The sequence below is a fragment of the Penaeus vannamei genome, chromosome 41, assembly GCF_042767895.1.
Source record: "Penaeus vannamei isolate JL-2024 chromosome 41, ASM4276789v1, whole genome shotgun sequence".
NCBI classification, from domain to species: Eukaryota; Metazoa; Arthropoda; class Malacostraca; order Decapoda; family Penaeidae; genus Penaeus; species Penaeus vannamei.
This window is the reverse complement of record NC_091589.1, coordinates 2,897,020-2,912,019: the sequence shown is the minus strand read 5'-3', so window position 1 is coordinate 2,912,019 and position 15,000 is coordinate 2,897,020. Positions and strand designations below refer to the sequence as shown.

The following is a 15,000-nucleotide window of genomic DNA, read 5'->3' as shown; positions in this document are numbered from 1 at the left end:
TCACAGACTCAAATTTCCATATACACTATACTGATGTTTAGCAAACCAGAAGATACATTTTCCATGAGATTTTATCAACCTTGTTTTTATCCACTCTCAACTTTTAAAAAAATTATTCTTCAACCTTGACTTTTGCTAAAAAAACGACTTGATTTTTTAAAAGGATGTCCATACATAAACTTCTATAAATCTATTTCTACATGGCTCAGGTGCCCATAAACTATCTAGATTCCTTAAAAATTTAGCACATATCAACCCTTGGTGGAACTTCACTAATGGTCATAAATTCATTCAATTAATTAATATTAACCCTCTCTCTCCTTCTAACCTGTAATAATTGGCATCAGCAACCAAATGTGGTCTCCATGGATTTAGAGAGTTAAACAACCCATCTATAAAGGGATAAACACAGGGAACAGAGGCAATGGCATAGGGTCCTAAGATTTTGATTAAATAGATAAGTAACACCACTCTTGGGAAAATGTTATTAATGAAACGTTAATAAAGCAATTAAGGCAAAATTAACTGAATCACGTGCAGAAAGTCAAGACTTACAGTGTGCACTATATTCTATTATATTTCTTTAAACATCAAGAGTGAAACTGAGTGAAACTAAGCACATTAATTCTTGTTTCTTCTCTCTCATTCCCATTCCCGCGCCACAGGCAGAGCTATCATGCCGGGCGTCCCATGACCAGCATCTCGTAAGCGAAGTGAAAACTGAGAGGGGAAGACTGAGACACAAGAACTATATCACTATATATTATGGAAAGAGAGAATGAGGAGAGACAAGTCGAACCCCTAAAAGGATACGAGTCCTACATCTAAATATTCTTTGGGGAGTCTCACCCCATATCATGCTGGAAAATGACTGACGTTTTCAAGTCTCGTGGTGTATTGATTCCAAAAATACAACTCCTTTGGATATGAGTAGACATGAAGTGGTTTGCCAAATCTGTGTCACGTCACAAGACAGCACGTCCTTTCAGGGTTGGTTTTTTCTTTCCTTCTTAAAGAAATATCACCTTCTATTTTGATGACCAATGCAAAAGTTCTAGTCTATTTACATCATCAGATTTTTTGATAAGTTATAGAAACATTATGGAAGTGAGATGTACAAAAAAAAGTTTAGTAGCAATGATAATATATTTCTAAACATACAGAAAATGGATAGTACTTGGGTAAATATATAAGAGCATGATAAATTCCCTATGCAGTTAGTATAAAGGTCATGCTTTAGTAATCTCAATTCCACTCATCATAGTATACCATCATATTCATTAATATTCATGCCAGTCACAATAATCTATAAAATCTTTAGTTATTGAAATTACTTCCAACTCACTCACAATCAAAACAAAGCTTTAATTTGTTTTACAATTTTTATTACTAATAATTTTCTTATCCTCTCAAAATAATGGAAGTTTAGCTTCTCTTAATTCTCAAAATAATGTAAATATAGCCTCTCATGAATTTTAGTAAGTGCTAAGCACATTGACCAAATAAGATAATAGAAATGAGTCCTGCGTAAAATATTTTTCTGGCCTACTTTATATATATAAATTGTGCAATTTGATGGGATTCACATCAACGCAAAAAAATGCCAAAAGTTCACCAGTGACACAATACACATGAGAAAATATGTAATTAAAAACCGAGTTCTCACAGAATTACAACAAACCTGGATTGTTGCCGTGTGTCTATAACATCACATACACTAATTGGCAACCCCTAAGAAAAATTCACAACTCAATGCATTACCCCAGTAACGCTGGGTGTCCCATATGTGAATAGCCCAAAAAAATAAACATTGCCGGGCGTCCCGCCAGTGTGACGCTGTATCGGTGCAGACCGCGCCCAGCACTCGGGCAGAATCCGGGCCAGCCCCGTACGCCGATTTTGTAGCCACCCGGAAACTTTTATTTTCGGCTTCAAAATATACCAGTGGTAATGGGTTAAGCTATAGGAACCCATGATTGCACTGTCTCCTTCAACTGTCCCTAGCATACACTTCTCAGGAGATTACTTCTTTATGGCAACAGTGATGTGAGGAGATAGTGATGTAATTACGAAGGAAAAGGGAATAGTTCCAGAGGGCTTCCAAATCAGTGAAGGAGGTAAGCAATGAAAGAACCTCTTATACTACATACTTTAAAATCCTTCTTGTGTATCTAATCCTTTTTGTTACTTTCCTTCACTATGCCATGGGATGTCAACCACAGTCAGTGATGGGGATTGGGGCTAATGGACTGTGTTGAGAAATAGCAAATGCATTCTGCAACTGTGTCCTTCAATAATCAAAATTCATATTTTTTTGTAAGGGATGGAGACTACTGACAGGGGGATGAGAAGGTGGGATGTGGGGTGAATGCTTACCCATAATTGCAAATATGTTTACTCTAAAATACTTTGAAGACTATATTGCATATCCTAGGCTACAGTATACAATATCATTCATATAGATCAGAGGTGGCCAACAAGCCTGTTTTAAGTCGATCACACTACTGTAACTGTTAATAATTTGTCCTTCAGAAGTTGTTATGCAAATAGCTGCAATAGCATATCCAAGTACTCATGATACTTGGATGATTTTATTTTATTTTTTTTCTGAGAATAAGTTATATTTATATTTATAATGATGGACATGTCTGAACAACATACAATTATACATCTATGGAAAATGTTTGAATCTTAGGCTGGTAGAGGGTGTTGATGGCCCAATATTCTTAAACAAAGCAAAAAAATTCACACAGATAAAGATAAACCTTTAAGTGGAAGCTTGACTAGGTCACATGGTGGGTTGCCCAGATCACCCAGGACCAATGTGTGAAACTGACATAATCAAAACACAGAATATTCTGATTTAAAGCAATGCTACCATCATACTCAAAAAGTTTAAAGTTAATCCCCCCCCCCCCTCAAAGAGCCTCAAGTTGAAAAGACTGAGGACATATTTCAACCCTTTGACAGCACACTCTGGATTCAGTATCAATCTCCCAAAGTATCAATCATTCAATGGCAGTTACTTCCAACAGGGGTGCACAGATCCCTCACGGCCTCTGCACATCTCTAGCTCCTTAATCCAACCAAGCCAAGACATTCTAGGTCATCCTACAGATCTCTCTCAAGAGAGAAAGTCAAGGAAGGGAAGGGAAGGGAGGAGAGGGCAGGAGAGGAGTAAGAGTAAGAGAAAGAGAGTAGAGAGAGAAAGAGAGCAGAGAGAAAGAGAGAGAGAGAAAGAGAGAGAGAGAGAGAGAAAGAGAGAGAGAGAGAGAGAGAGAGAGAGAGAGAGAGAGAGAGAGAGAGAGAGAGAGAGAGAGAGAGAGAGAGAGAGAGAGAGAGAGAGAGAGAGAGAGAGAGAGAGAGAGAGAGAGAGAGAGAGAGAGAGAGAGAGAGAGAGAGAGAGAGAGAGAGAGAGAGAGAGAGAGAGAGAGAGAGAGAGAGAGAGAGAGAGAGAGAGAGAGAGAGAGAGAGAGTATAACCAAGTCATTCTATTGATTTACAAGCTAGACCTTCTTTCAATTATGTGACAAAGGGATTATATGATATGCTTGTTATTATGTCTGAAAAGAGACCACCAGAATCCTACTTCCGCTGTATGTATAAGGCACCCTAGGGCTAAAACTACCAACCAAGTCTGTTCACCATTGGATTCAATCCCTTTCCATAAACAGAATGCAATTTTTTCTCATCCAGTTAAATTCCTGTCTAAAAGTTCCTAAAAATGTGCGATTGATCACAAAAAAATAATTTTCAGTTAACTTATAACTTGTAAGAAAAATCAATTCTTAGGGTAGAAATTCTATTCTACAGTATAAAAGTATGGAGCAACTTTAACCTCTAGATATCCTCCACATAATATTATGGCAAAAATATCTTTAGTGTTGGCATGCCCCTCAAAAAAATAAAGACAGTGTTCCATCGGCAGTATCACAAGAAAGGAAAAAAAAATCAGGGTTCCTTACCTTGTTAAGAGACTAAAACTCTTCACACATCATTTGGTAATTTATTTTAAAAAGCTATTTCTAATTTCTCCTACCCTTAACCCTTTTATCTACAAATCTATATCTATATCCATCTATCTATCTATATACATATACACATACACAGATACACATACACACACACACACACACACACACACACATACACACTCACACGCACGCATGCACTCACAGATATACATATATATGTATATACATACATATATATATATATATACAGATAGATAGATTTATAGATATATAGATAGATATATAAGTAGATAGATAGATAGACCATATATATATCTTTAGAGGGCAGGGAGAGGGCAAACAGAGGAGTTCAATACAAAAGATACATTCCAAAGGAAAATCATTTGAAAACCTTACCTCTGCTTCGCTATCTACACTATCCTCATCCGAGCCATGTTCTGAAGGAGCTGGTGTTGTGGCTCGTGAAGAGGTGGGTGATGGAGGCTCGGACAGTGGTCGAGGATAGTTGAGTCGTCCTGCACCTGCTGCTTCTTCCTCCAGGGCCAGCTCTGGGTATGCTGTGCGTAGGGCATGTTGACGGGCTTGACGATAATACTGGAATATTTGAAAGAAAATTCTCGAATATTCTACTCCTTTTCCTTTTTTCTTTGATCTTTAATTCAACTTCATTTCTTTTTAAAACAGTGACAGGCAAGGCTAATCATATAAAATCAACCATGTCTATTTCATATTTTTGGTACTAATAATATAATAATAACAAAAATGAAAAATTATAATAATGATTACAATACTTCAAATGGATTTTAAAATTCCTTCTCTCTCTTAATGCAATGCAATAATTAATATGTTTAAAAGATCTTTTATACTTTCATACAATATACCTTCACAAATATCTAATACCTGTCTCCATAAAACTCTTCAGCAGCACCTTCTAAGATATATCAAATATACAAAAGACTTTACACATACAGAATACATTTAGCAACACCGAAACATGCCTCTCTAGTATAACAGGCAATGTTCCTGAGGCATCTTACCGTTCCCAAGATTTTCCAGTCAAGCAATTCTGATAAGCGCTCTGTACGGTTTCTTTGAATGATACGTTGACGTCGATTCAGCTGAACAAATTCAAAAAGGTTTTGTGCTAGCTGCCTCACAGATTCCTCCAGGCTAATGTATCTGCGATCAATGATGTATATACCATAGCTCATTGGGTCAGCTATGTGCTCAGACATGAAGCAGCCAAAGCCTAAAAAATCAGACACGGGTTCATTAGACATCCCTTTCCCAGCAAATTTCAGTTAGTGCATCAATTTCAAAACACTAAATGATAACATTACAGAAATTCTTGATTCCATTAATTTACCTCAGAATGGATATACAAAATTACTGTTATAAAAGCATCAACACTCTTAGCAGTTTCAATATCCACACCAACATTCAAAATAAAATATCAAGTTAAAATATGAAAGTTCCTAAACTACAGTCTCAATGCACCTGAGAGGTTGGTGGTGACAGATGGAATGCCCATAACAGTGCATTCAGCAGGTGTGTAACCCCAAGGCTCATAGTATGAAGGGAATACACCTAAGTGGCATCCACGGACAAATTCCTCATAGTCCATGCCAAAGAGAGGATTGGTGACTGAGAGGAATTCAGGATGGAAAATGACCTGAAAATGATTTTCAAGATAAGTAATGCAAAATTCATGTTCCTGGGACTATTGCGTGAATGCATAATTAAGCAAAACACACTATGTGAGGCACCTAAAGAAGGCCTAAAAAGCATTCTCTTACTACATATAATAAAAATAAGTCTGGGGGTGTATGGAATTTTGAAAAAAATAGACTGTAAAAGGCTTTTCAGTTAACCAGAAGTAAGCTAAGGTAAGGCCTTTTATTGATGAGCCCTAAGATGACTATGGATTCTTAGATTTAAAAAACTATATATATATATATATATATATATATATATATATATATATATATATATATATATATATATATATATATATATATATATATACATAGAAATACAACTAATGTTCATGATCATGATACTAATAATGATAATAACAATCATTTTCATAGTCACAGTCAAAGTCATAGTCATCATCATTATCATAATCATTAGTATCAGCATCATTACTATTATTATCATCTTCTCTATCATAATCATTATGATAAGGATAATCATCATCACCATTATCATTATCATTATAATCACTATTACTATCCTTATGAATACTATTATTACCAATATCATTATCATCATCATCATCATTACCATTAATATTATTATCATTATTATCATCATTCAAATGAAAGTAAAGATGATATACTAAGAAAAGTCTTAAAGTCTTACCTTAACTCTATCATGTGTGTCATTGAACATGCGGCATCTACGAAGAGCACTGAGCACTGGATCAACTGTATCATTTTCAACATTGTGTGTGGTGATTGGCGGCAGGTTTTTTCTCTGGGCTGCGTATATACATCTTTTTAATCTAACCGTTTCCTCTTTCAGCAGCAGTTCATCTGGTTCAGGGAGGCGACCGCTGATATGGGAGGGGTGGCAGAGATGAGGATGCTGTTATTTGTTACTGAAATTCATACATGTCTAAAAATCATATTTTGTGGATTCACCTTTTCCTGAAAGGGCTAAATGTTCTCAGGTAGCAGCAACAGATCTACTATTTTGGAGCAATGGTAATCTTAGGTAAATATGTTTTGCCTTGCAAAAATAGTTCATAATCTGCTGATGCCAGTTATGGCATGCACAAGTTATGGCCTGTGATTTTAGTACATTAATTTTGTTTATATATATATCACTCCACAAGTACTAGGTTTCCAAAGAGTTAATTACCAGTACTACCCATTTCACCTGTTTACACTCTTCCCTAATTAAAAAAAAATCTATCCTATTGCAATAGTATTATTAACCCCTTAGGGGGTATGGCTATAACCATCATGTATTACATGTATACACATCATACCTTCCTTGCTCAGCACAAACCCTGCTAGAAAGACAAGACTGTTACATAATAATCATGCCAGAAAATTCTGGCCCCAGCATAATAGGGTTAATAACAACATAATAACCACAATGTCAATAAAAATAATGATAGTATTGATGTTAAAGCCTTAGTGAAAACTCATGAATGGTTAAATAAGACACAGATACGAAGGGAACAACACAGAGAGAAAGAGAAAGACATAGTGAGAAAGAAAAAGAGTAAGACACAGAAAGAGAAAGGAAGAGAATTACAAAGAAATAGAAAGAAAGAAAAAGACACAGAACAAAAAAGGCACAGAGAGACTCAGAAATAGAAAAAGATGAAGACTTCTTCCCCTACTTTCTATTTCTCTCTTTCCCATTCTTGCTCCTTTCCTCCATTTCCCTCTCTTTTTTTTCCTTTCCTCCTGTCTTTCTTTCTTATACATATCCATCTCTGCCCAGATTTTTCAACTTCTCTTTACCTCGACCTCCAAACTTTAAAACTGTAAACAACAGCACTTACGTTAGGCAAATATCATACATGCGTTTGCCTATCTTCGACTGGATGTCATGAATGGCATCACGGAGACTTTTCGTCACGGCCTGGCCCCTGAGGGACTCAATGTTGAAGTTGTTCGTTTTTGCTGGGAAGATCATGAAGGCTATAACAGTCTTGTCTGTTCCACTGGCCTGGAATTTTACAATGTATGTCATCATGTCTCAAAAAAAAAAAAAAAAAAAAAAAAAAAAAAAAAAAAAAAAAAAAAAAAATATATATATATATATATATATATATATATATATATATATATATTCTTTTTTTTTCTTCTTTTTTTTTCTTCTTCTTTTCTTTTTCTTGATAGTATCTCTTATCAAAAGACAGAAGCACTGAAATAAGGTTAACAGCATTTAAAAAATATATCATTTCTTTCTTTCTGAGTACTGGAAGTTAAAATTTGGTCTTCAAACCTACTGCAACCAAATTTAACTCTCATGAAACTCTCATGAAACAATGAGTTGCCTTACCTTCATGTAGTGATTCAACCTAGCCAAAGCTTCAATGAACAAGTCGGCTCCCTTGTTGCCAAACTCATACCTTCCTGCAATGAAGAAATATAGGGTCTTGTCGAGGTCAAAGTCCATGTGCCTGTAATGAAAGATGAGAATTTGATCTTTAATGGTCAGTAAGACTAAAAAGAAGAAGAAGAAAAAAATTATATACACATATATATATATAGTTAGATAGATAGATATTTCAATAGGAAAAAGGTCTTATAACCCCTTAAAGTCCCCCGAAAGTAATTCTTGTGAAAAACATCTTTTGCGACTCACAATGAACCAAAACATACAAGATCAACCCTATTCATATCTGAACTAAAAAGCAAGCACGGGTCAAAAAGACCAGGGAAATCTAAAACCTCTTGTTCAATCAACTCTCAGGCACTCAGTCATGCTTTTTCGCCTTTTCTCTCTCTTTCTACCCTCCTTTCTAGAACCTCTTTCAGTCTCACACGTTCTCTCTTCTTGTCTCTCTCTCTTTTGCTTCCCATCAACCAGCCCCTTTGAATCCATCTGCAAGAGACCTACCCGTAGAAATGCCCTCGGATAAAGTCGTTGATCTTTTCCTTCGAGATAGCATGCATGTTCTGGAACTCGTGCAAGGCGGCAAACTTCTTGACGTTGAGACCATTAGGGGTGATGATGTCCGGCTTGCGCTTGAGGAGGTGCTCTGCTTCAACACCCGTGATTTCTGAGACGGTGGTGAAGGTGTTGGAAAGGTGGACCGCACAACGCTCCATGCAGTACCTGTGATAGATGCCTCGCTTACCCGCCTCCTCATCTATGTTGAACTGCACGAGTTGGAAATACAGTAATGACTTTAATAAAGATGAATGAAAACAAAAAACTGCAAGAAATCAAGAAATAATAATAACAATAATCACGGCAACAACAATAACAATAATAATAATAATAAGCAACTATGAAAATTACATTTATAATGATCAAATTTATATTACTACTACTTCTAAAAGTTACACTATTAATCAAAAGTAACATTTAACACAAATTTTAAAACTAACCCTAACAATAGTAACAATAATAATAATAATAACAATAATAATAATAATAATAATAATAATAATAATAATAATAATAATAATAATAATAATAATAATAATAATAATTGATAATTGACAAAATAAGGCTACCAACAATAAAATTACAAAACAATAATAAAAGTAACTACAATCCTGTCAGTAAAGATTATATTTATAATAAAAATAACAATAATGGTGATGATGATAAGAAAATAAATAATAACAATAATAACAATGATGATAATGGTGATAAGAAAATAAATAATATCAATAACAATAATAATGATGATGATGATGATGATAAGAAAATAAATAATATCAGTAACAATAATGATGATGATCATGATAAGAAAACAAATAATAACAATAACATCAATAACAATAATAACAATGATGATAAGAAAATAAATAATATCAATAACAATAATAACAATGATGATGATGATGATAAGAAAATAAATAATATCAATAACAATAATGATGATGATGATGATGATAGCAATAATAACAATAAAAACAATAATAATATCAATATCAATATCATTATTATCATTATCATAATCATTATTATTGTTATTATCATCATCATTACCATTGTCAATATTAACATTAATATCATCAACATTATAATCATTATCATATATCAATACTAATATGATCCAGGCACCTTGCAGCCCACACATAGCCCAAAATTCAGTCATTAGCATTACTTGAGTGGCAACTCTCTTGGGTGTGCGGTCTGTATTTATCATTTGATATGCTGCATTAAGATGGAAATAAACTGTTTTCCTTGAGCAGACTCCATATCATAGCTCAAAGTAGTCAGTAACTCTGTGCAATGATAACAAAAATAAGTAACATTTTGAAATATATATATATATATATATATATATATATATATATATATATATATATATATATATATATATATATATATATATATATATATATATAATTTTTTTTTTTTTTTTTTTTTTTTCCCTATAATACACTTTGTGTCACCAGTCCTGGCATGCAGGAACAGGATCATGAGCATGGAAATAGTGCCCTCCCTGACCCTGGCTTTCTTTCAGCCGTGGCTTATGGATGGTACATTCCACACCCATTTACTGTTGGAAATAATGCAAAAGCTCTTTCCTAAATGCCCACGGAGTCTAATCACCGTCCAAGAGCTCTAACTGTTGTGACGAGTTATTTGCGTTATACTTGCCCTCAGCCAAATTTTTCTATGACAGTATACTCACATCAGTGGGCCATCAAATAATTTTCTTTTTTATGATATCATGGTCACCAAATGGTTAATATCAATATCAATAATTTTTATCAATACTATCATCAATATGTCATTGGCTACATTTAATGAAGTAGTATTCTTGAGGTAATCCTGATCCAAGGAAACCAATATACTCCATGGTACTGATTTTTCAACAGTTGCATGGTGGGTGGAATGATAGTTCAGGATAACTCCACATTCCATTGAAACTACAGTGTGTGGTGTTAGACATATGGTGGGGACAACAGACACTGTAAACACCTTGTCTAAGGGGCATAAAGGTGACAATCTACAGGTATTGTCAACAGCAGGCACCACTGTGGTTTATGCTAGGTCAGTAAGGTCAGGAGAAGCCACGGTACTAGTGCTGCACTCACGCTAGATTTCGGTACCAAGTGTGATCATGCCTGGACACATGAAACAGACTACAAAGGATAACTTGTTAATGAAAGTAGTTCATACTTTGGTGTGTGGCCCAGCAATACTTACAACAAGGGTCAATCTCATTTCGTATCTCCTAGGAAAGACAACAAACTCGTAACGAGTATTTAAGAAATCTATTAAAACTACAAATTTGATTCTTGTTTATAATAACCACTTCAAATAATCTTTGATGAAGAGAAATATTACTGGATTGGAATCTGACATAAAATTGGAAGTATAATTCTTGTTATGAAAACACTTGAGCCCACTCCAGAATGGAATAAATCTGTTATCCAGTACAAACATATTTAGTTTATGATTAAACTGTTTATCATTTTCCTCAAGGGATTATTAACCCAATGTGCCTGCATCATATGACTGTCAAGTCATGAACTTTTTTTTACAATGTGACATCATGAAAAAAAATTGACTGAGGGCCAGGATGCCAGTAATGACTCATCATGAATACAGAAATATAATGAAAAAATTATAAGACTGGAATATCAATTAGGAAGGGGCTCTTGCATCATCTCCACCTGTGAATGCAGGTGGAATGTACCTTCCATGAGCCATGGCTGGAAGACTCCCAGCTTCTGGGAGGACGCTCTTTCTATGCTCAAGGTCCTATCACTGCCTACCATGACAAGCAGCTCAGTGTGTGTTACAGAAAATTGAATTATACGTAGATCTTAGAAAATCAAACAAATAATACGGATACTCATTACTAATGTTACTGCACAGAATTGTAGACTACCAAACCAGGGCAAACTGGCAAATAACACATGCTGAAAACAACATTGCAAAGAGGAGGCAAGTAATCTTGACACAACAAATGACTGCATGTGGGCCAGGCCTACAAGCCACACTCCTAAAATCATTACTCAAGTAAGCCACTGCCCAGATTTTAGTCCACTAGATACCCTGATCCAACAGGTTAAGAGTGATACATATCATATCAATAACTACAAGGGTACTGGATGATGATAATGGTAATGGTAAATGTCATGTAATTGTAATTGTAATGGTAATGGTAATGGTAATGATAAAGAGAAGATATATATATATACATAGATATAAAGATGGCTTTAAATATACCAACTGCCACCTGAGATAGCATGAATGTACATGCCATATCCACTGTGATTTCTACGTTATTAATTCTATTTACAATAAGAGCTTAGTCACCAAGAAGTCAACTGCTAGTCCGACCTATCTCATCTGTTTTCTCTTCTGCTGATTACAAAAGTATCAATACAAATAATATTAGAAAAAAACATTTTCCAATAAAGTTAAAGAACTGGGATATCACATTGGGCCTACTCATTGATTCCTTGGTGACTGAACACTAGTGAGGCTATCTACGTGTAAACAAAATTCAAAACAAAACTCCATTGGACAGTTCACGCACCATGCAGCAATGGGATGACTTTATCAATAAAGGTGACATATAACAGTATTGAAAAGAACCTCAAAATACAGTGGTTATTCTTGGTTTTCAAAACCGTATTCTTTTAGTAAGACAGAGAACCATCACATACAAAAGGAGACACTTAAAGAAAAAATATATATTGTAATAAAATCACCATTCAAAAAGACAGATATATTTTTGATAAATTACAGACGATATTTTAGCTTAAATGTGAATCTAACTTATAGCCATTTTAAAACAAAACAACTCATCACTGGTAGTCATTTACAATCCTTTTCAGTAAGTCTTATCAAATTAACCTATGTATATCAATAATTTTTTCTATTCAGAGTTCAATGAGATAGAAAAAGACAACTAAAGATGAGATGTGGACTGTGAAACTAAAAAAGAATGAATATACAAATTCCCTAAAATACAATGAATCTCGCCAGAAAACAAAAAATGTAGAGACGACTATGAGAAATGAAAAACAAGTGAAGGAGCAGACTTTTAAGCAAAATGGCCAGGCAGTTAAGTTATGCCACCCAGAAGAAAACAAAAAACTTTTCTGACCAATAAATTAGAAAAAGCCAATGACTTCAGCTGTACTAAAAACACCAGAAACCAAAAGATAAAAAGGTAAAATAAGAAATGAAATAACAGATTTGTAACCAAGAATTTTCATCTAAACTATAGGAGAATAGGAATTGAGTAATCTTGAAAAATAGAAAATGACAGGGCATGAAAAATAAAAAAAATATCATAGCAAGTAGACAATTTTAAGAAACCTTAAGACCAATGCCAATTAAGATTAACCTAGATAAAAAAAAAAGGTAGATGAGAGCAACAAACATGACAAAATGGAAAAGCTAAAAGGAATATGGATAGCCCTGACCTAGATTAACAGCGAGAAAACAAAACAAAACAGTTAAACAAATAAATTAAGAGAAAACCACAAAAAAAAAAAACATGGAACGCTCTGGTATACTACAAGCAAACCAAATGAAGCAAATGCACTTAAAAATATTGGAAATACAAAAAAGAGAAATATTCACTCAAACTGAAGAAAGAAAAATTAATGACTTGAGATAATATTAAGGAAAGGCAGAGATGCTAGAAGCACAGGAGGTACTTCTAGTATATAATATACTGAAATAAGAAATGGAGTAATGATCAGAGAAATGAGAATTAAATGTTGTCATGACCATCTGACTCAATAGGTTTTTTCTTTTATGAAAGTTTAAATACTGTTAGTCAATTACATCAAGACAACAATGAGAATCCGTAGCATTATTATACTGAGCAATTTTAATTTCTTCTTAACCGAACAATGAAAATCAAATGACAAGTAAATGCTACCAGAGATGAGAAACAACACTTGGTGATTCTAGATTTTGAAGAGATTTTCAACCTTAACCAAATAATCAAAATTACTGCAAGGGGATAAATGTGCTTGACCTTGTTTTTGTATGCTCGGAAGACATAAATAATGTACAACCAATCATACAGTGCAATCAAACCATAACAACATTGAATTCACGTTGCAAAGTTAAAAAGACGTGTAAATATTGAAAAAAAAAAACAAGTAGCAGAAGCAGGGAACTTCAACCATGACCAAATTGCCTGGTAAATGATAAATAAATCACTAGAAGAAGCACTAGCACAAAATTAAGACCTACAAATACCCGTTCATATGATGCAGAAGTTCCCTGATGCTTGTAGACCCAAAAAAAAGAAAAGAAAAACAAAAAACTTAAACCAAGATTGAAAAATACCGCTGAGAATCAAGAAGAATGGGGTAAGAAAGCTAAATGTGATGAGGGACCATGACACAATAAGAAGGGATAAGATGAGAAGCAGATAATTCAATTTGTAACCAAAAGAATGTTGAAGAAAAAATAGCAATTGAATCCATAAACTGTATCATCTCTCTACTTTTGATTATAAAAGTGGAAATGAGAATGCTTCATCTACCAAATCCAAGGAAATGGTTGAAGTCCCCAAAATACTACTGGTGTAATCTAAGTGTACCTAAAATAGGCCCTGAACATTGGATAACCATTTCACAATGAAACTCACTGATATAATTTTCAATGAAAAGGGCATCCCTCAAGTAATAAAAGTCAATGCATGACAATTATTCCACATACACTGAAGGAGAGAAGATTAAGATTACAATTTAAGATTTAGTCTTGATTCCATTTGTTACATGGATATTCTTTGCTAGGACATGCTGTCTGTTTTATCATGCTTCTAAATCTCCCCGTGTGCAAGGAATGGCCAGGGTTACCATCCCCTGGCAGCACGCAGGATTGAACGCAGGTCAGCAAGATTGCTAGATAAGAACGCTAACCGTTACACTACACAGAAGTATCGTCTCCAGACCAGTAACACTAACATCTCACTTTATAAAACTAGTTGAAAGGATAAGCAGAGAAAGTGTCCTGTATAAAAAACAAAAAAACAAAAAAACAACAACAACAACAAAGAAACAAGACAGTACAAATTCCATATGGGGTAGATCATGTCTAACACAAATCCAAAATCACTAAAATTCATAATGCAGTTCTTAGCAAAGACCAAAAAGGCTAACATATTATATGCTTGGATTTCATCAAAGCTATTAACAAGGTCATTTATAGAATGCTACTCAACAAAAATACAGACCTCACAAACAGAAGGAAAGGAGATGATGGGTACACAATATTCTAACAACTTACAAAGAAAAAGTATTAATTAATATTTCTTTTTATGGGTTAATCAAATATCAGTACATTAAGGGTCAATTTTTGGGTATCTGCTGTTTGTAATTTAGAATGCGGACAT

The 15,000-nt window shown here is 34.2% G+C and overlaps 1 protein-coding gene across 1 annotated transcript in view; it reads right to left on the bottom strand.

Moving 5' to 3' along the window:
* The window catches only part of Glys (glycogen [starch] synthase), a 55,359-nt gene that overhangs the window by 2,700 nt on the left and 37,659 nt on the right, over window positions 1-15,000 (bottom strand). The window contains exons 5-11 of the mRNA XM_070118227.1: window positions 8,559-8,821; window positions 7,998-8,118; window positions 7,495-7,661; window positions 6,339-6,531; window positions 5,472-5,646; window positions 5,012-5,223; window positions 4,371-4,568 (exon numbers count right to left, since the gene is read on the bottom strand). Of these exons, the coding sequence (XP_069974328.1) occupies window positions 4,371-4,568; window positions 5,012-5,223; window positions 5,472-5,646; window positions 6,339-6,531; window positions 7,495-7,661; window positions 7,998-8,118; window positions 8,559-8,821 (1,329 nt within the window). The remainder of the gene's footprint in view (window positions 1-4,370; window positions 4,569-5,011; window positions 5,224-5,471; window positions 5,647-6,338; window positions 6,532-7,494; window positions 7,662-7,997; window positions 8,119-8,558; window positions 8,822-15,000) is intronic.